Below are 23,217 nucleotides of genomic sequence, written 5' to 3' on the forward strand. Positions count from 1 at the left end.
TGTAAAGTGCTTAAAATTGGAAATGTTGAATTAAAAAACTACGACAGGTACATTACACAACATTAAAGACATTAATTCAGTAGCTTAGAGCTTCCTGTCCTGATCCTCCTGAGCCAGTTCTGAAGTCCTTACTCATTTCCTTACCTCTGATTCATCAAAGCATTTAAACACTCTTGATTTCAGTGGGATTTGAGCATACAGTTGTTGATTCGACATTTTAATCAGAGAAAATCCTCACTAAAGCCAGTGTTCTTGTATTTATTTATTTATTTATTTATTTATTTTCTCCCAGAAGTCTAGGACCTAAAGTTTCACCTTTTTTTTTTTTTTTTTTTTTTTTTTTTTAATCTATATTTGAGTCTACACAACTTGAAATTCAGAATGTGTGTTTGGTAGTTGTTGCTACACATCACTCCCTGCCCAAACCAGTTCTTTCACTTGGGCTATTTAATCTCTGGCTAGTAATATTAGTGGCAAGAGGAATTCACCAGATGAGGTAGCACTGGAGTAGGTGGAGAAGTGTTGAGAATAAGGTTATAATTATTTGTTTCAGGTGTCACCGTTTTTGATCATATTTAAGTACTAAGTAGAAAGGCATGTTTGATTGTTTTGTTGTTGTTGTTTTGTTTTATCCCACGATAAAAATCATTTTTATATTAATCCCAGAGTTGAATCTGTGGGATGTCTTTCCAGTGCCATTGCCAGTGGTTCTATCTCTGTTCTCTGCTCTGCCCCCAGCACACACTGCATCTTTGTGCTCTGCTTTCCCCTCAAATCGGACACAATTCAGCTTCAGGGATTTTATTTTATTTTTTTTAGGAAACAAAAGAAACAAACGATATTAGAAACAAACAAAACTACTGCTAAACTTCTTACTTATAAATGGGTCTGCTGGTTAACCAAAAGAGCAGATTAATGGGGAGATGACATTTTTGGAGACCATAGCTGGTTTTGGAGCCAGGGTGGATTGTTAGGGGATGTAGCATAAGGCAGCAGCCTTCTGCTCTTGCTGCTGTCCCTGAAAAGGGCAGGAAATTTCCGAGATTTTGCAAGACATCTCTCGCTTTACTGGGCTTTTACAAATAACTTCCTTAAGTGACAACATACTTTCCTCAAATTTTCCACTGGGAAAAGCCTGGAAGCAGAACCTCAGGATTTCCCCACGGCTCAACACTTTGGGAAGTAAGAAGCAGCCCTGATTCATTCACAGCTTCATAATTCATAACTTTGGGCGTTTCGTAATTCACTTTTGGCATGACCGGGTGGCATTGGCTCAGCCAACAGCGGTGGTCCCACTCCCGGGCATGCACAGGCTCTCCCTCGGCAAGCCTGATTTTTTCCAGCACACGGATAGGAGCAGAGGGAAGGAGGGAGCGGGCTGATGTTTAATTAGAGTATTTTCTTTATGAGAACCACAGAAATCCTGTCAGAAGTTGGGCCCTGGCGGTGCAGAACGAGGCGCCGGAACCTTTTTGAGCGGGGCCGGGCCCCGCGGCGGGAGCGAGCCGGGGCCGCACCGCTCGCGCCGCGCCGTTACCGAGGCAACCGCTGAGGCGGCGGCGCTGTGAGATGGCGGCCGGGGAGCGGCAGGGCTCGGCGGGCTTCGCCTTCCGTCTGCTGCCACAGAAAGCCTTCCCCTGCCTGCAGAACAGGGACATTCGGGACCGGCTCCTCAAGTGGTGGGCGTGGGGAAGCCCGCTGCCCCCGGGGGAGGTTGAGGGGGAAGGAGGGAGCAGAGCTCTCGATATGAACCGGCGGCGGGTCCGGGTCCGGGTCCGGGTCCGGGTCGTCCCCCCCCCCCATGTTATTATATACTTGGAAGTCTCCTCAGTATTTTCAGTATTTTCCGGCGGTACAAAGCGCTTGTTATGAGGCGAAAGGTGTTGATCCTTGTCTTCCAGCCTCAGCCCCGGTCTCTTGCAGCTCCACAGCTGTGTTTCCCCAGCCCTCCGTGGAGCGCTGTGTGTGTGTATGTGTGTGGATAAAAGACAGAAAAAGGAAAAAAAAAAAAAAAAAACTCCGCAACAGTGTAGGCACTGGTCTGAGGGGGACCTCATGTAGTGTGTCTAGGCAAATGTGCACAGTGAGTAAGTACCTACTGCACATGCAGAACATTGCTTCTCATTTCTCCGTTTCAGGTCCATGCACGGCAGGATCACGGCGCAAGCGTTCAGTTTTGACCAGCAGTTTAAGCCCTATCAGAAGGATGAATTTGTTTGGGTAGTTTTAAGTCCTTTGTATTTGAAATTATATATATCGGAAACCTAAATGATGGAAAACACTGGAGCAATGTTAACGTGTTATTTGCTCACTTTGAAAGTAGGTGATTAGGTATGGTGCTCTAACCCTGTCTTGTGGGTTAACTGTATTGCCCACTGAAAGTATCTCAGTCTATACTCTTGATACTGTTTTAAGATAGAACAATTTGTTCAAGCCTGAGAATGGGAATCTGAGATGGATACTGATTTTGGCCACCACACTTAATGTTGGGAAGTCCACCTAGGACTTTATACATGCCGTTTGTACTGTTAGCTTAGAGCTATTACTGCGTTCTCACAGTAAATATACAGTATAATTACACATGCATAAGCACCACGTATCTGAAAGTGCATCATTTTTAAATTTACTGGATACCATTGCTTATACTGGAATTGTGGGCTCTCAGCTTTTTGAGACTCATCTCTCACACTGATTTTGTGACCTTGACTTATATTGTCTGCAAAGTCAAATCTGTTTATCTGTTTGCAGGTGGAAAAAAAAATGATCATCTGTGGTTTTGAAAACAGCATGGTCTTCAACTCTGTTTAAAAAAAAAAATCAAAACAACAACAATGACAAAAAACTTTTTATTTGCTGTAGGTGTATTTTATATTGTTATCTTGGAGGAAGAATTGAACCTCTTGGTATTTTAAAGGAATCCACACAAAAATACAGTAATATTTCATCTCCCACTGAAAACATCTCAAATTATGGAAGTTGTAAAAAAGTTTTACTTTGTAAATTATGCATTTAGGTTCTCAATGCTTGTCTCCTTTGAATTAAAAATGTAAAAGTATCACTAAGAAGTGATGGACTCCAAGTAACTGTGAATTAATGGAGGATGAGACGAGCATTACTTTACACAGTCTGATCTCTCTGTGTCTCAGAGAGGTGATAATGAGATTTGGTGATGCAGACACTGAAAAATCCATCATTTTCCTTAGCAGCTTGTTCAGTGATTATTCACTCTGGTGGTATGTGTATACATCAGGTTGGGTTTTCTTAATTGACTTATATATCATTTAAACTTGTCAACTATCAACATCACTATGCACTTTTTACTGATAAATTAATAAGATGGAATACAGCAGATCTTACTGCAGGACATTTTTTCCATTCCTTCAGTAACCTATGGATTTCTTCTGTATCAATTTAATAATTTCTACCTATCTACACTTGTCAAAACTTCAACTTTACTTACAAAATGTAAATTTTAGCATTTCATTCTTTATCTCAACAACATTGCATGCAGAGGTAGAATTGTTACATGTCATTTTTCTTCTGTACCTCCAATGATTTCATTAATTCTTTTTGTCTGTTCTTGGATTGTAAGTTCTTAACTGCAAGAACTTCATACTGCATATGTAGGTGTCTATGAAGATACTGAGTCTTCCAGATAATGGCAACACAAAGTGACGAAAACATGTATTTGATGGTATGAAATTTGGTATCCAAAGTGAAAGGTCATACAGAATGCACTTCCTAATTGGATCCTTAGAATTGATTTTGAAAATATCAAAGGCACTGTATACGACGATTTTATGTTTGATCTAATTAACTCTTATTCTTCTATTTGAATATTAGGCATTTTTTAATGATCCAAATGTGAACTCCAGTTTAAAGTTGCTCTCACCTTCAGGACAGTGGACTACATTGGGTAAATTTAGAATAAATTAATCTTAAAGAAAAAAGTTTGTTCTGTAACTGTTTTATTTTAATTTACTGTTTTGTAATAATAACAGTTCATATACTGTATCTTCATCTAGTTGAAATACTGTAAAGAATGACTTCTTTTACTAAATAATAGTAAAATATTTTATTTTTTTTAAAGGCTAAGTTGACAAATTTTACTTTTTTTTTCCTGAGCCCCACATTGATTCATAAGCCAAGCTACTAGAGGTGGTTTTAAAGTCTGTGACATCCAGTTAACCTAATCATTATCCAGACATAACCGTTTATTCAGTTGAATAATCTGAATTATTATTATACCTTATTCTTAGATAATATTTGGAGAAAGACACTTTTCTACGTATGTAGCTACCTAATTTAGGAGAGACTGAGATTATTGCTCTGTTACAAATTAAAGTAGAGGAAGCAGAAAATTAGGTATTGTATTTACACAAGCTCTGGGGTGTGCTATATCCACACATTAAAAATTATCTGGGTGCAAAGAGAGATCCATGTGATAGGTTGCTGTAGTTGCCATCATGGTATAAGATTGATGTTTGCCCTATCATTATACACTCATAACACTTGATTTTGTCTGAAGATGTAAGTGGGATGCTGACAAAGAAAGACCAATAGCACATGATTTTATGGCAACACTTTGAAACTGCTTTTCTTTTTTATTGTGTAAATGAGACATAAAATGTCATGGAACTGCATATGATAATGTAGTAGGATATTGTACATAAAGTGAGCTCTGATATCTCCGAAGTGATTCTCCTTAATAGGAATACTTAAAAAGGGTATTGTGAGAAGTCCTCAGTTCTTCTGTTTTGTCTGCAAGTAGTTTAGTATGTGTAAATATTGAATGGAGCTTTGGGAATTTTCTAGCTTTTCCACTTCATCTCTGTGGAATTGGCATAGGTTTTCCACACTATATACATTGACACTAGACATTGACACCTGTTTGTCAGCAGAATCCATTTTCCAAACTATCCCACTGTTAAAACAATTGAATTATATAACATGCAAAAAAATGTCAAGGAGCCTCTTTTTCACTCTGGCAAAAAGAAGATAAATATATTTCAAAGCCTGGGTGAACCTCTTCCTGCTTTGGGCAAGAATCTTTTACTGCTATCTGTCTAGCCTATGAATTGTCAGTCCCTGTAGTGAAGGTCAGTAGGTTACATACCTCATGTTAAGAGCAGAGGGTCACTTGCCAAGGATCCCAGCTTAACTCCTGATTCTGCTCAATCTTCCTCAGCACAGAAGTAATACATTTTGTTTTGAGGACTGGAAGGGTTCCCTTTTTAAATCCTGAACAGCTGGTATACCCCATTTGCTCTTAAAATTTCATCTTCCCATTCTTTGCCTATTTTTGGTGAGGAATGTTGGCACATTTTTCTATAGTTAGTCTTCATGTGCATTTTTTGAAAATATAGTAAGAATTAGCTTTGAGTGGGAGGAGGTACAAAATCATCTAGTATTTCCTTCTTCAGACACTTTAAAATATTAATCCAGATACACAAGTTACTTGTCACCATGGAGTAACTTTTAAAAACAAGTTTCTGTTCCTGAATTAAACTACTGGTAGTGGGGTTTTTTGTTTGTTTGTTTGTTTGTTTGTTTAAACCTGAAGAAAATTACATAATCTTTATTGATTCTAATACTGCATTTATTATTTATTCTTTAGCAAACCAAAATGTAGATTTATTTTTATTTTTTTTTTTAGGGGATGATCCATAATATAAAGTGGAGTTTAGATAGGTTCTTAAATCTTCCCCCTTCATCCAGCATGAACTTGGACAGAAAGTATTTGTAGACCCTGTCAGCTTTATTTAAAACTTCAATATAATATTTTAGAGTTGTTTTTTTTTTTTTTTTTTTTTTTTTCCAGGCTGCAGTCCTCTTTCACCTTCTTACTAAGAGTTTATTTTCCTTTTGAATTCAGTAGTTATTGTTTCACTTTCATATTTATCTCCACCTCTTCTCTTTTAGTTGTCTATCTCCTTTCTGTAAAATCTGTCTCTATAAATTTTACTGCTTTTATGGCTTTATTGCTTTTATTTTGTTGTTTAATCTCAGTGTTTGTTTCTCTTTTCTGCTTTTCATCCTCACCTTAATTTTATCGGACATAATATCCCCAGTCAGCATCAAGGAGTGTAAAATGTCCCTCTCTTCCCAGCTCCCCCACATGCTGGAATTCCCAGTAGAATCCCACAATAATTCATTGTCTTAAGTACTCCAGTTTTAACATTACTCGAAATACAACTTTTTAGGTAAACTATACATAAGCATATTCTCTCCTCTATTTCTTTTGATTAGATATGCTTTATTACCTCTTCTTACACCACACTTGTTAACTTACTGCAGTAGGGATGGATTTTTTCCCCTCCTCCTGGCTTCCTAACAGAGTACCTGACAGTTCTGTCACGTGTTTTAAGCTCCCTTCATCTCTTACTTTCATACTTCTAAAATAGAAGCAGCACAAGGAATACATTTGATGCATTCCAACTTATGTATTGACTCTTGTATTTTTAAATAGCAGCAATGAAAACTAAATGGTAGTTTTTCTTTTGACACATTACCAGCCTTGCACCTGTCAGCAGTCTTAAGGAGGCAGGACTGTATCTGCTTAAACTCAATTAACACTTGAAAAGTTATCTTCAAAGGATAGGGATACATTCTTTTTTCTGTAAGTAAAAGTTCAGTATTTGTCTAAGAAAGACTGAGTTGCCATACATACTTGAAGCTTAAATGATTTCTGGTTTTGGAATTGGGTTTAAAAATCTGTGAGGTAATCTTAAATAAACATTTTTTTTAGGCTGCTGTTACAGGTTTTCATTTGCAAAAATTGTATTTGAATTTTATTTCTTTATTTGAGTATTTTTATTCTTTATTTGAATTCTACTTCTGAAGTAACAACTTTTTATAACTGAGTACTAAGTTTGCACAATATATGTTCTATGTAAACTGTTTTGTAAATAGCAAGTTGAAAGGGGTTTCCTTGAGGAACAAGTCTTTTTTAAACATTGGAAGAATTCTAGATGTATTTATTCTGGGGTTTATCTCCCCCATACTAGATAAGCAACATGTTCATTTAAAAGTATATTGGCAGCACTTTGTAGATGTTCCAAAAGTAAGAAGTTTTGTTTCAATACTTAGCTCTTTGTTTTCCACTTGCAGAGTTGTCGGGACATTTCTTCTTCCTATTTTATTGCTCACTTTTACAGTGTTATTAGAGCTGGTTACTCTTTTCCAGGAAATTCTGAATCTCCTGTTTCAAGCCTCACCTCTCAAATGGAGAATAGGAGCTTCCAGTATATTCAAACTTTTCCATTTACAGTTTAGTTGTCTGAAGTGCTGAATAGGACACAAAGCTCTTGATTTTATTTTTTCTTCCAACAGATGTTTTCAGGACATCTTTTTTTCAGAGCTGAAGTGTGTCTCCTTTCCTTTCCTTCCCCCCCCCAGTAAAATCCTAACAAATTGAAGGCCTATAAATAGATCACTTTCTTATACTTTGAGCTGGATAACTGGGAAAATGTAAGATATGTAAAATGTCTCTCTTTTTTTTTTTTTTTCCAAGTTGTTTAACATCTGATTTTTATTAATCTTGAATCAGTTTTTGATTCATCTATCTTTACAAAATAATTTATATGTTAGAGGATGATTTATTTCTTATTAAACCTCAAAAAAAAAAAAAATTCCCTGTGAAAGGAATGCAGAGAACTGAAAGTTAGGTGAGTCCATGGATGAGGAGTTGGAAGGAAGTAATAACTAACTAACTACATAAAGGTCTCCTTCCCCTCCCTGCTTAGGTTAAGAGGCTTTAAGTCACCTTTTTTTTTTTTTTTTTTTTTTTTTTCTGACTTGTGATTTTGGTTACATAATTTAATGATTTTTTCATAATCCCTACGTGGACAGCGAGAATGTCCTAAAACTTATTCTTTCACAAAAGTTATCCTTTGCCATAACCATATCTGTAGATGTGAACTCAAGCAATTAAATGCCAAGCTTTTCCATATAATTTCTTTACATCACATTGGCCCAATTAGAAAAAAAAAAAAAAAAAAAAAGGTACAATTTCAGATGGTACTTTTAGCTTAATAGACATGTTTTCAAGCCATCTATTTATAACTTCTCTCTAATTGCTTTTCTTAGTGTTGATCAGATAGGTGTACAGTTTACCTGGATTTATGTACCAAAAGTCCGCTGTTCAGACTTAACCTGTGAATAAATAATCTCTATGGATAATATCTGAGATTTTTGGAGGTGTGAGGGAAGAGAAATGTTAGGTTATGCTATGCTTGCAGAGATTAGAATCAGAATGGAGAGTCATATGTGCTTTTGGAAGCACCGCTGTTCATGCAGCTTTTTTTAATGTGTTTCTGTTTCTGAAATACTGTTGTCTAGAGTGAAACTTGGCAATTTCCAAAATATTACTCCTAGTGATCCTTTAGATCAGTTTGCCAGCTCACCACTTAATTTAATTGTATAATTAACAGTCTTTTGATAGTCTGATGTTGACTGATCTACCATTGAGGGAATCTACAAATGAGAAAAGATGGGAGTAAACTCCTAGACAGCTGGAATTTTGTGAATATTATTTCTGCTGAGAAACATTGCCAGTGTGTGCTCCCCCATGTTTTCCCTCATGCTCATCCTTTGTCGTGCCCTCTCTTCCTCTCCTTTTCAGAAGCACTCTGAAGGATGTTCAGGGGGGCTCGGAGATGACCAGAGCACGTGTTCACAGAACCATAGAATGGTTTGGGTTGGAAGGGAACTTAAAGGTCATCTAGTTTCAATCCCCTGCCATGAGCAAGGACACCTCCCACTAAATCAGGTTGCTCAAAGCTGTGTGTCTCGCTGAACCCTTGGTCTATAGAGAGCAGATAGAACTGGACTGTGTCCAGTGCTTCTTAAACGTATGAGTCCAATGCTATTGAAGATGTCTCAAGTTACCAACACCATGCATACAGATCTGTAGATGTAACACTGTATAGAAAGAAGATATGTTCCCTTATGGACTGATACCTTGTTAAACAAAGTGCTACGGAGTATCTCAGATGGCACTAAATGTCTATGAGCAAGAAGATCCAGCCTCAGATCATTCACAAGCACAGAAAACAAAAAGAAATATTACAGGAAAATGTACCTGTACTTACTGGTTGCAGAAAGAATACTCCTTATTCATGCAGGAAACGCTGACAGTACTTTTTTCATCTTCTGAAATAGCTGACTAGTAAAGCTTACAGTAGGTAGCTACAAAATAATTTTGTGAAAAGTTCAGATAAAAGAAAAATGTGTTGGGGTTGTGGGATTTTCTTTTATTTTGCTTTGCTGGCTGCTGTTAGCAGCTAGTGACTTTTCTACTTTAAATGTGGTATTTTGTTCTCAGATACAGCTTAAGTTGTGGAATATGATTTTCTAGGGTGTGATCTAACGTGATGTGGAGTTTCACATGGTGTTTTATCTATTATTTGTTTCGACTGATACTGTTGCCAACAGGGGGAGCAAACACATGAGCCTTAATGTAGTGTTAGTGTTTGGCTGAATTTAATGTTTTCTTTACCCTTGTTTCTCAGCTTTCTTTGTTTTTTTTTTGAGGGACTGTATGACTGAGTCATACTTATGTGGTCTGTATTTTTTTTTTTTTTTAAGAATATGCCACACAACCATTTAGAGAAGTTAATTAATTCCACACCATATCAAATTATGAATGATTGTGAAACAATTACTACATGGAAATTCTTCTGTTGTATTTATCACAACAGGCTTGATGTGACTCTTTCCTTTATATTCCAGGTTCCAAAGTGACAAAAATTGAAGCTACAGTGGTGCCCTGTACACAGATTTCTATGTCATTTTTTGATCGGCTGTACACTGAAGGACTTGTTAGAGAAACTGGACACATTGTGAAATGTTATGATGAGTATTATGATGATATTCTTATCTCTGATGAATTAAGGAAGGTCAGTACAGCAATGAATAATTCTTTTTAATTTCTTGTACTCCGTTAGGTTCCAAAGGACACATTTTTCAGTATTTTTCCAGTATTTTTTTTTTCTGACAGTACCTTTGAAGATAAAAATGGGAATTGAAAGCCATGTGATAGAAATGACTAAAGCACTGCAGTGCCTGAGTATCAAGACAGTGGCTGTTTTCCAGTTGGGCCCTCTTATCTTTTCAATTAGGAGAAAAAGGTAAAACCTTCTTCTCCCCACCACTTTGACAAGCACTCACTGCTTGGGGATGTGTGGGGAAATCCAGCTACTCTTTTTCGTAGAAAAACAAGAGGAGCCAGTGGAAGGGTCCTGCAATACCCAGAGCTGCAGGTTCACCCAACCATCCAGGTAGTTTATGAAACTGAGTGCACTCAGTAGCTGCTTCCTGAAGCATTCCTCACCAGGAATGCTGACCATATCATATGTGAAGGTATTTGAGGAAACATAGCTCCAGATACTTTGAGCTGAAATAAAGGAGAGGAAACTAAGAAAAGAGAAATGATTTTGTGCTGTAAGATTGGAAAAGGACTAAACATAACCCTTAAACAGGCCTGCAAGGTGAAAATTCTGTTTGTCACCTTCCACTGGAGGTGTTAGAGAGCAGATGATTCTGAAAAAGAATCTCTCTTAAGAGTGTCACCTTCTTAATCAACACGTCTTCATTGTAAGTGTTTCTTTTGACTTCATAAGCTAAAACAAATTTTTATTACTTATGTTTGTTTAGCATTAGCAAAGCATAGTGTGGGAGAACTGGATTTTGCTCTTCTTGTATATATAATCAACATAAGTGCTTAATAATTATAGAGTTGCACTCATTTGCACTTGGCAAATCCTTTGAAGATGATGTATTTGAACCAGTGACACTGGTTACAGGATGTGGCCTGAAATACTGGTCTGTCTTGTAAAGTTCTGGGAAAAGCAGAGAACTCAAGCTCATGTTTGAATTTCAGATGTGGTCTGTAGCCTAGCAGTTCAAAATGCTATCTATTTGCTTATAAGTTGGGTCTGTGTGAAACGTTTTCTGGAAATTAAGTATATTTGATGTAATAAAGTTAGAGGCAACATTTAAAATGAGTCATCGGAGTTTCAGTCTCTCTTCATTTTCCTTCCCTTGGAAGAAATGCGTGACTGCTTTTACAGGATGAAGGATTCACATTGGTTTGTAATGAACATGATTCCTACTTACAAGACTTAAGATGGCAGAAAGAACTAAGAGTCAAATCTTCCACAACTGAACTCAAAAGCTTCAGATTCAATTAGTCAGCACCGTAGAATTGTAGACTGTAGGGGGCAGCAAGCTGTCCAGTGTCCTGGTGTCAGCAGGTGGCAGAGGGTGGCCCTCAGCTGTAAAACTTCATGTTTCATTTCGAGCTGGCATGCCTTCTCTTGGTTCAGCTGAGGAGGGGTTGGGATATGTATGTGGTCACCAACAACAGCTGCTGTCCTGATCCTTTGTTACTCAGACGTGTAGTGAAGCTATAAAGAGGGCCACAGAGCAGTAAGTTCAAGTCTAGCTTAGACCTGTTTGCCTGCGTCTAGGTTGGTACCTACGTTTTGTTGTCACGCTGAACTACAGTTCCTGCCCACCCTTACAGCTGGAAGCATCGAGGCTAATCTGGCAAGAACCCTGTATTCACACAATATTGCAGCAAAAGGCAGGTGGGACACGTGGAAGCAGCTGAATAGCATGCCTGGCTTATCCGTGGTACAGATAAACGCTCACTAGACTCTGCAGTAAAGAATGGTGTGAATTTGACTGATCTCCTCTGGGATACCTTTAGGAATGTGAGATAACTGTAAAAGCTTAAAGGCAAAAAGCAAATGCGGTCAAAGTTACCAAAGACAAACTAATTGGTAGTGATCAACATACCAGATAGAGCTAGATTATTTTCAGGTTATTGATTGTTTCATTAGGTTGATGAGCAATTAAGCAATGAATCACAAGACTCTTGAAAAATATTCCCTTATGTTTTGCGGGCACGAATCTGACAGTCGTATTGACAGTATTTTAAACCTAATTGTATCACTGGAAGAAGGATTTAGAGAAAAGTACTAATTATTTCCACCCCTTATTCATATAAAACATAATGAACATAACTGTGTGATATGCAGGAAAGTAGTTGTTTGTATACTTAATTGAAAATAAGAATTTTTCGTCTGTTTAATTTCTTTATTATTTTCTTGTTCCATAAGGTCTTGCTTCTGGAAGATTCGGACCATTACGATATATTCAGTCAATCAGACCGCAAAGAATTTCTGTTCTGTCTTTTTAAGCATCTTTGTATTGGAGGAGCTCTTTGCCAGTTTGAAGACATGCTTGGGCCATACTTAGAAACTACCAAAGCTTTATATAAAGATCTGGTGAGGCAAGTGTTTCCTTTTCTATACAATTGTGTATGTATGTGCTGGGCATAGATGCTTTGTGTGAATTACTGTAAATTTACTGTGTGTTACTGCTTCAAAAATAGGTCTGTTATTTAATAAATCTGCAAGCTTATTTATGTTCATTTATTAAAATACCCTGCAACGATGGTAATAGTTCAGTGGCAAAATATATGCAATTTTAATGGCAGTTGTCCTACATAAAACCTTTTTATTGTATCACAGGAATGGACATTGATGTTTTGTAGTTCACTCCCATTTTAAAGATTTTTGTTTCTGTAGTCCTCTAATGAAAACATCGCATGCCACTGGAACTAGATTGTATTTCCACTGTTGTTGATAAAATATCAAGTTAGTATTGGATAGATAGTCTTGGACTACTTTCAAGCTGTTCTTGTTTTGGGATTTAAAAGCTGAATAACATCAAATGAATTTTTTTTTTTTGATTCTGTTTATGCTCTATTCCATCTGATTATTATTATTTTTAAAAATTCAGTTGGATTTTGGCATTCTTTGCTCCACAGATACACTTCTTGCAGTATATAGCTGTGGAGGAATATGGCTGTCAGCATGACAGTGAGCTAACACATTTTTTTGCCAGGTCTGGTATATGGAATTGTTTGGCATTTATGTATTTTTTCCTTGAGATGAGAGCAATTGATCAAAGATGTCAATTCAGGGGAAAAAAAAAAAAAAAAAAAAAAAAAAGCAACTTTCTCCCTTTTTGATATACCCTGTACCCATATGATGACTTCACTGACTGACAAAACAGTTTTTCTCTCCTTTTTGTTTTTTTTTTCCTCGGCTGTATTTGGAATGGTGAGATTAGCAACTGTTACTTCATCTCCTATTTTAAGATTATACACAAGCACACTAGAAAAAAAAATCACGTGTAAATTATCTTCATCATTGAGTCTGTTCTTAAAATGCCATTGGTTAAACTTCAGAGTAAAATCTGTCTGAACAAAGATATGGTGAAAGGATTAGATTCGGTGACTCACCTGAATATTTCTTGACCGTTGTAGCACTTGTATGAAGCTTGCTGCATCCAAACAGAATACGTAAAACAAAATATTTGGCTTCTTTCTTGGCATTTTTTTGTAATACTTAACCAAAGAATTTTACAAAACCTTAATAACTGCTAAGCAGCCCTCAGATTTTCTAATAGTCAGTACTTTTCAGGGTCTGTGTTGATTTAGTCATATGCTGTTTCCAGTGAATTATTTATAAAATTTATTCTTAATCATTTATAAAATTAATTAAAGAAATAAATGATTAAAGTAGCAGTAGAACAGCTGATACTTCTAAAGGAACCTCTGAAACAAAGAAACTATTATAAATATTCCAAGATTTTTTAGAAATAACTAAATTGGGTTGCTGCATTTATTATTTCGAACTTTGGGATTAGTCACCAAAGCTTTCTTACTAGCGTGAACTTCATTTTTGTTTTTTCACGTAGAGAGAAATCTAGTGGGTCCTTCAGAAATACATAGTATGATGTAAAACGATCTATCAGTACTTCAGCTCTGCTTTCCCTTTTCTCTTAAACAGTTGCACTTAAACAGGCTGTTCCTTACACTAATCCTTGGCCTTAGTTCACTGTGCACTGACTACAGCTGTTTCTGCTCGTGTTGTTGAGTTGACCCAGGATAAAACACCAAATCTAATCAGTTCCTTCACTTTCTTACTTCCTTTTAATGATGATTTTTTTTTTCCCCTAAACAGTTTAAAGTTTTGTTCTGAGCCATTCCTCCTTGCTTTTGTGTCTCCTTAAACATTTCCCCCTTCTTTCTTTTCCTATGGTAAACTCCGATGAGGATGTTAAGTAGTTCTTGTTATTAAAACAAACAAACAAACAAACAAACAAACACAAAAGCACCTTCCAAAGTCTTCCCCAAAATTTCATCCTGCTTTCATTGTTTGCTTTTCCTACATCCTCAACCCATTCCCTGTTGTCCTACTACATATTTCTGTGACTTTTCTTGTGTGTTACTTTTGTTTTTTGTTTTTCAGTTGTCAGCTACTGTTCTATCCTCCACAGTTTTAAAATGTACCTGTTCACCTCATGTGACATCACTGTTCTTTGATACTTACCTACGGTGTGTCTCTCCATTCCTGTGACTAATGTCTGTAGATGTCTCGCTGCCAGTGGAGCTGGTATTTGCACTGACTAGTACTTGAAAAAACAAGTCACAATGTAACTGTATCTTTTATCTTGCTCCTTTCATATTAAATTATTTGTCAATCCAATCAGAAAAGTTTTCGATCTCCATATTTTAGACTTTTTCTCCCCATTAACAGTCACATTTGTCTCCTGCTTTCTCTCTATTCCCTCTGTCCCTGGTTTATCCAAAATGACGATGTGTTTTTCTTTTATTTATTTTTTGTTGTTTTTGTTACCACCTTCTTAAGAGAGAAAAAAAACATTGAAACAGTAAACAATGAAGCTCTGAAGAGCTCATGCCAGTCTTGACTTGTTTGATTTCTAACTTCCAGTCTGTAGTCTGTACTGTGTCACTTATTTCATTTTTGCACAATGTATACTAGACAGTAAAACGATGAAATTACTTTCTTATGGCCTGTTATTTTCTGTAAACAATAGCTCATGACAGTATTGGTCTCTTAAATTGTTTTACCAGAGGGTTCACCTTAAAATTCCTGTTGAAACTCAACTGTTTTTAAATTCTTCTCTTCTAGACAGTTATCCTGTATGTGGTTTCTTCTCATCTTGGATCGCAATCTCATTAGATGCATTGTACTCTTTGTAAAGTGATAAAAACTTGTAAAGTGATGAAAACTTACAGTATTGAGAAGTTCCATAAGCTGTACTTTTTTTTTTTTTTTTTTTCTCTTGACAGCTCATAAGGCTTGGTAGAAAACAAATTGACAGTATTATTAGTTCTTAGTTGATGTGCATGGAAAAATTAGTCCCTACAGGTGAACTTAGGCCAATCATGGTATGCTTCCAGACTAAACCCACTGGTGTTTGTTTGGTCCAAAAGTTTTTCTTAAGGGAAGGAGCCTTCATATTTAGAGTTCCACAAAAATGTCTCTAGTGCTCAGAGCAGTAGACCTATTAGGAGGTTTTCCCTATTCTTTTTCTTACAGTTTCTCCTTGCCATTCCTGAGTTCCAACTCCTAGGCACTAAAGTTCAAAATAGTGTCAAAAGGTTTGATATTTCGTTTTACTGAACCATTTCCGTGTATACGGTTTTATAATGAGAGAGTGTAACAATCTTGAAATTAACTGCTCTCGCTATTTTACAAGCACTGCTAAGGAATTCCAAATCAAACTATGAAATGTCAGAGGTTTTCTGCTTTGGAAAATGAGTAATAATTGCTTCATAATGAATTTATGAACAACTTGTTGATACTAACCTAGCAGTAATTAACCTGTGACCAACTGAGTCTATCCAGAATTTCAGTCGTGTCCTGTTTAACCTAGAAAAAATCAAAATGATGGTTGTAGTATTTTTGGTTTAGTTAAAGAACACATTTACATCACAAAAGTGTGTTAGTTAAGATATAATTTACAAATCTTTGTGATCTCCTAAGTTGATAAATCTTGTTTTCTCTACTAAACTTGATTTTTCTGACAGTGTCTCTCACTGGTGGCAGCTGCTGTAGTGTCTTGTTGTTATTGTCCTCTTCTCCTTCCTTTTGTGTCTTCTCCTTTCCCTGAAAATAAATGAATTTATGTAAAAGCACTGGGTTGTTCTTTTAATGTTTGGAAAGCCTAGTAAAATATTGCCAGTAAGGTTAGGATATAAGTTCAATTCAAAGTGAATTGAGACAATTAGAAAGATTTTTTCTTCATAAACTGAGGATAGATGAACATTGAAATGAAGAAGAAACTTCCATATTCAATGAGTAGCGTAGGACTTTTAACAATTTGGAAGAAAAATGTGGGTATTATGAAATTATTTTTACAGAAAAAATATCATCTTCAAGAAGACAAGGCAGTATTTTTCTAAAACCTTTAAAAAAAAAAGTTTGTCAAAGACAACATCCTGGTTTCTTTCAAGCCAGCAAGAGGAGTATCTCATCTGATTTTGGCAGATACGTTATTTTGCCTTAAAATTAACCAAAGTACTAGAAATAAACATTCAGTCTGAAAAATGACTTACAGGAAGCTAACCACAAGAGGAAAATTTCTCAATGCAGCGGAATAAATAGGAAGATTTATTTTCTGTCACTCCTTGCTTTGGTATCCTAGATATATATGTATATAATATAAAAATGTAGAAACCAGAAATTGAAAGCTATTGTTCTCAGATGGAAAAATGTGGAGCCACAGTAACTTAAACACAACTGCAGCTTTTCAGGGTGGTGATGTGTTGTAGAAAGTGTTGACCCCACTACTGCTCTATACCTTGTTCTCAAAAGTTGTCACTCTTCTAGCAGATGTGGTTAAACAGTTCCTGAACTGCTGGAGTTTACAGCCCTGTACGTTAGCATAAACTGACATCCATTTTAGTTTATCTTAAAATGCTGGTCTGTAAACTGCAGTGGTTCAGCAGCTGACTCATGAACCAGTTGAGCTGTCCCTGCTGGGAAGGCACTAATCTCATGAGGGGTGGTAAGGCAGACAACTGGGGCCAGTACCAGTTTCAGCAATGCCGTCTTAATCCACTGCTGAGTCTATCAACATGTGAGTTACAGCAAAAAATTCTGAGAAAGCCTTGTTACTGACTCACCACAGGAAAGATCAACTTCACAGTATAGGCTTAATTCATACATGACTGTTGTTACTCTGCAGATGAAATCAGTTAAAGCCAGTTTTTTAACTGGTTAAAGAGGTTGAATCAACAAGAATGGTGCTGGTTGGTCTGGGTTTTGTTTGTCCTTATAAAAAGCAGCTTTGTGAAAGCAATGAGATTAGGGAACTGCTCTCATACCTTGGAGTTGGTGCAGTGTACGACTAGACTGTGTTTAACACACACCTTATAGAAATTTGGCTATTTTGGGGACCTTTCTAGGGAACTTGAACCTGACTGTGACAAGGCAGGTTCTGAGCTATGTGCTTCTTGGAACTCTGTAAGTGACCTATAAAGCTCAATTAATCCACGCTGAGTTATCTTAAATAAGAATCTGTGAAATTAGATAAATTAATACAAGTTACACCATCTACATCGGGAAGAAATATAAACATCACTTAAAGCAGACCTGAGGAAAATAATTCATTTAAAAAATATGTTGAGATAATTGCAATAGTATCTTAGTGTGATTGGTAATAGTGACAGAAGAACTGGCAGTCCACAACAAACACATCTAGAAATTGAAAAATTCAGAAATAATACCATCCTGAGTTGCATAGCTGTCCATGCATACATCATTCTAAAGGAGGAAAAATGAATTTAAAACATAATTATATACTGATTAAAAATGAGCTGAAGTTTGCATTTCTTTAAAAATACCACTGCTACCCTTTGTAGTCTGAATTAAGATGTGGTTCACTTTGCAGCTTTTTTTTTTTTTTTCTTGCAGAATATGTGAAAGGCTTTTAACAAAATGTTTAGCTGAGTCACTTTTCATAGCTATCAAAATGCAAACTCCATACTGGATACTTTATACAGTAGGCCTGGGTAATATTACTGAAATTTAGTGGCTGAAAACAGTAAGACCAATTCAGATGAGTAGCTGTATTTTCATCCAACAGTTTTCTGTTTTCATAATATCCATGTTATCTAACAGTGTAGCTCTTCATGAGCCAATGTAACATGAGTTGAATTTTAACTATTAATTTGAACTTCATCATATTTGAGCAAGAACAATTAATATGTTAAAATGTATTTTAAATATATTTAATAAATGTATTTATTGAATGAAGGATTCAAATAATACTGTAAATATTAAGTATGTATTATTTCCTCTGGTTTTCAGTGTTCAAAAGAATCATGAAACAAAAGAAATAAGCATTACTTCAACTGTCTTCAGAGTGTCTGCATATGTAAGTATTAACAATTTTATAGTACAGAATTTTACTGGAAGTGACATGCATAACATGAAAACATGGAATTGACATTTACACAATGAAAATATAATACTCCATTTTCGAGGGTTATTTTTCCATAGTTGTTGCCATTGTTTATTCATAAATTCATCCCTGATCTCATCCTGCTTGCACTCTTGAGTAACTCTTCATCAATTATCACCAGCTAAAATTTTATTTGGGTAGTTCACTAAAAATAGGTTTACTGGATTACACTTGAAGTCATAATAGTTATCCAGAAACTACTTTATTAAAAAAAAATAAGTATCTTTAGGTCTGAGTAATTCTATTTTTATATCTACTTAAGATAGAAGTAAGGATTAAGAATCCACTCAACTTTGTATAGTTCTGTTCTTTGAAATGTTGCTACAGCTTTCTGAATAGCTTGTATTGCATCTCTTACTGTAAAGACTGCAAGAAAATTGAGTATATGAAAGGGTGAGAATGGTGAGATGACTGCTAATCTCTTTTCCCCTCCCTTGTCAAGTCTCATTCCTTTCTGTTTCTCTTGCAAAATCATGCATTTACCATCAAGATAAGTTTGAGAACTGGCTGCATGTTTACTAGATTCAGCATACCTGTCGTTTAATTGTTACTACTCCAAAGCCTTCTTGAGTAACCAGAATATGTAAGCAGATAATGTACCGACATCCAAAAGAAATAGCTGATGTCATTTCAGACTGTGCAAACTTCCCTTTAGGTTGCCAATACCCTGGTTGTTCATCTGTGGGTCATCATCTTTTATGTAGTATGTGTAATTCATAGAAGGCTTCTAAAATGTTTTCTAAAAATAAGTACTTTACTTAATGTATCACAGTTCACCTTTCTACTGGGCTGCAGACTTTAATAAAAAAAATAAAGTAAAAAATGAAAACCAACAAACAAAAAACACCACAACTGATAATGTGATATTTTACTGTTATTACCATTTTTCCCCCTATCTTTGAATCAAATATATGGACACGAACTTTGCAGACTGCTGCTGTGTTTAGGTAGATGTTTAGATATTTAAGAGCTCCCATAGCTGTCTTTGCCATACATTAAATATCATCAGTATTAACAACAACAAAAGGCATCCTTCAGTAACTTTTTTGAAAACAAAGAAGTGGATGGACAAAAGAAAATCCAGTGTAAATACATAGTATGTTATCCTTCCTGTAGCCTTGGTGGGAAAATTTGGCTTTCCTGCATATTCTGAAAAACTGTGAGGTGAAGGAAAGTTCTAAAATTCTAGTTTGCTCTAAAGAAATCTTGAACAAACTTCCCTGAAAACAGACAGAGTCTTAAGCAATTGGGTCTGGATTGTCTGATGGTTCTGTGAAACAAAACTCTACTTGGAAATTAACAGAAAGGTACTTAATAGAACACAAATGTCTTGTGCTTTAGATGAAAACTTTCTCTCAAAAAGACAAACACATTTCTGTAGTAGATGTAGTTTCTGAGTTCATTTGGTAAATAACTGTAGAGTATCGTGTGATAATGTTGAGGTAACAATTTATAAGCCATATTTTCTTGATTTGTACCTGAAAGAAATGGACATACCATTGTAGCCTGACATAAAGGAAAGCTGTTTTGGTAAAGGTGACTTGAACTGCAGCTGAGAAGTTAGAAGAAGCCATATTTCTGCAAGCTGCATTAATAAATGGATAAATAAATACTTGTATATTTGCACAAGTATGAATGGAATCAGGACTTAATTTTATGTAACACCATCCTGATACCATCACTTTCTTTTTACTTAGTTTTTAAGTTTTGGCTAATGAGCCCTCATTTTGTAAACAGTATCTAGAAAAAGAACATTATTAAAATCAGGTAATCAGAAAGTAAACTGTCATTGATATTGTATGAAAATTGTGAGTAGTGCCTCCTTTTTAGCAAGTCTGTGTTGATAGAGCTATAATTCTGATGTGATCATATCAAAACCAGTGATGGAAACTGACGTAATCTCTGAAAGGGGTATGCTTAAAAAGCAGTTTGGAACAAATTTAATCCTGAAGTAGTCAGATCTCTCAATCTTGATACTTAAAGGTATTAGGGTGTACTTATAAATGTCTACAGATCTGTTTAGCATCAGAACTTTGTAGACCTGGCTATCATAAGAGAAATCATTTTAAATCTTGGGGCTAGTGAAACTTTGTTACAGATGAAGTATTTGGATGGTGACTGCTATTTTATATTTTTTTATTTATGTTTTTAATCTGAAACCTAACTATAGCAATGTTAGAAATCATTGTAATAAATAACTTACTCAAAAATTCTTCTTAAAAAACTGTTGATTAAAAGATGCTGTTCTGCGAGATGTTCAGCAGTATCATTATTTCTGTATTACGCTATGCATGTGCTCTTTTTCAGTCATCTGCACATGATCTGTATTCCTACAAAGAAAAAGTAAAATGACCCCACTCTGTATCAGTACATCAAATCATTTCACCCACTACATGTCTGAACCGAAGTCCAAATTGCAGATAGAATTGATATGATCCTTTATGCACCCAATTGCTATAAGGAGCAGAGTAAATCCATATAAATTCCAGTGCCTCTATGGTCAAATCCTTTAATTTTTTTGTTGTTGTTTTAATGGCCTCTTTACTAACTAAAATAAATTTAAGGACCCTTTTAACTTGATTAGATTTATTTTTTTCCTCATACCAGGTTTGCTATACTCTGGAGTTTCTTGAAATGCCTTATCACCAAGAAGTTACTTTTGTTCTTGAGTTGATGTCTTTAAACAGTCAAAAACTGAGCTGGCATAGATCAACTCTGGACTGCAGAAATGGGATCTTCAGTAGGAATAGAAAATAAGTTTAATCTAACCAGCAATCACATCTTGACACTGGTCTCTTGCTTTCTTTCTGTTTTGTGCATGAACTTAAGTTATTTTTGGATCAAACTCCAAGGCATTGTGATGCTGAGTACTGTAAAACTGTAAAGCTTGCTCTCCTTACTGTTATTGAGAATCCAGCATTTGATACACAAGGATCCTGGTAAAACATCTGTAGACAGTTAGGTATCTTAAAATTGGAGCTACAGAGTTTGTATGCTGTGTTCCTTAAAAATAGAATGCTATTTTTAGCTTGTGGTATTTGACTACCACCAGAAAATGCAGTGAATAGATGCATAAAATCTCTACCTGTCTTAAACAATGTTTTTACAGTGGTGCTTATCTTAAGATGTATGGTCCTGAATAATCCCTCAAAGGAAGTTATCAGAACATATAGTAGGGGGTTCATCCTCTTGAAAAAAACAGAGAAACTGGGGTGCCAGCAACAGCTACTGGATAAAATTCATAGATGGTCTTTGGAGCAGAAATTGGAATCCAGATCTCTTCCTTTAAGCCGACTGATTACAGTTTCCATGATTTCTTGGTCCAAAAAAAAAGACAGATTATTTTATGCAAGGGAAGAGAGCTTCAACAAAAGACTGTGATAGATGTGCCTCTAGTATGGAATAGTCTTTAGTTGAGGAGTTTAAAATTTTCCTGGAGAAAATGGAAAATACATGCATTATATGAATTCCCTCAGAACCTACATCTCTTCAAATGTGTTGTATAAAGGTGTTGAGGAGCGGCATGACACTATAGTGTGTCAAAGACAGGAGGTGTCAGCTACATATTGTTGATTTTTTAGATGTTCATCTACCACAATGAATGCACCAAACAAACAAACACCTCCCTAAATCCCCCCTCTAGTTCCTGTGTACCTGGATTTGAAGTGGGTGTTGAGCTGTGCCGCCCTGTCAAGGCTGAAGCCTCACTTGACACGCACAGAAGTAGGACGTTAAATGGAAGAGCCCAGTTCTTGCAGTGTCTGGTGCCAGCTCAACGTGTTTTTTCAGAATTAGGATTTGGTAGCTAGGTGTCTAGGTTCTCTTCAGATGCTTTCAGCGGGTTGGTGCACAAATTGCTTTTGATAACAGTTCAAAAGTTGTTAAAAATAAGTTGTTAGTAAGTGCGGGTTCAGTGAGGGTTTTCCTTAAGTATTTGAGACTGAATGGATGCATTAGTAAATGTTCATTGAGGAAGACTCATTGTTAGAAGAGCTTTGCATACTTAGTCCCTAAATAATTTTGTATTTTGATGAAACGTGTTGGGATCCTTGTATACTCAATCATCTGTATTTTAGGTTTGTATCGTGTAAGCCTGTGTTTACGTGCCTAACTTTGCATTTTATATTAGTAGTGCATTTAAAGGTTGTAAGGTTACTGGGACGGGTGAAAGCACTGTGCCTGCTGGAGCATCGGGATCCGAATGGGGACAGACCCCGCACGCAAACCAGCGTTTGTCCCGTCGTGCCACGAAGCCAGGCGCTGGGGCAAACCGCTGCGTTTCGCCCAGCTTTGAGGAATGCCCTGCCCGGCCTCCACGTCGCCATTACCACGCTTCTTTTCGCTTCCTCCCAGGACGAGGCCGGCCTGCGGTACCCCTCGGGCAGCAGCCACGAGCAGACCTTCTCCTACTTGGCGGTGGACCCCTGGCAGCGCCACGTGCACGCCCTGTACCACTGCTACGGGGTCAGCGCGCTCTGCCCCTAAAACACCCCCCGCTTATGGGGTCGGGACCCCCCACACCTTGCTGCGAGGCCGGGGGAGAGCTGTGCATAGCCTAACACAGCCCCGGGGCTGTGCGGGGCTGTGCGCCCGCCCGGTTAATTAATTAAAGGCGGTTCTCCTCCTCCTCCTCCTCCTCGTCTTCCTCTTCCTCGCCCCGGGGGGGTGCTGGGGGTGCTTGGGGGGTGCTGGGGGTCGTGGCCCTGGCTCGGCTGCAGCCCCCTGCTGGATGTGGAGGTGTTGGGGGGGTTGTGTGTTTTTTTTTTTGGGGGGGGATATTGGGGGCGCCCCCCCCTCGGGGGTGGCGGGGGAGGGGAGCGCGGGCGCCTGGAAGTTGGGAGCGGAGCTGGGGGGGGGCGTAAAAGT

General features: G+C 36.9%; 1 protein-coding gene across 1 annotated transcript; it reads left to right on the top strand.

The window, feature by feature from the left end:
- Positions 1 to 1,569: 1,569 nt before the first annotated feature.
- CFAP300 (cilia and flagella associated protein 300) lies at positions 1,570 to 22,836 on the top strand (the record flags this gene model as incomplete). Its single annotated transcript, XM_084306127.1, has 7 exons — positions 1,570 to 1,679; positions 2,139 to 2,220; positions 3,844 to 3,916; positions 9,733 to 9,899; positions 12,126 to 12,298; positions 18,198 to 18,264; positions 22,705 to 22,836. 7 exons carry the CDS (start codon positions 1,570 to 1,572, stop codon positions 22,834 to 22,836), a joined length of 804 nt encoding a protein of 267 aa, XP_084162253.1.
- Between the last annotated feature and the right edge of the window lie 381 nt (positions 22,837 to 23,217).

Source organism: Netta rufina (assembly GCF_964035555.1).
Source record: "Netta rufina genome assembly, chromosome: 1".
In the NCBI taxonomy this organism is placed as follows: domain Eukaryota; kingdom Metazoa; phylum Chordata; class Aves; order Anseriformes; family Anatidae; genus Netta; species Netta rufina.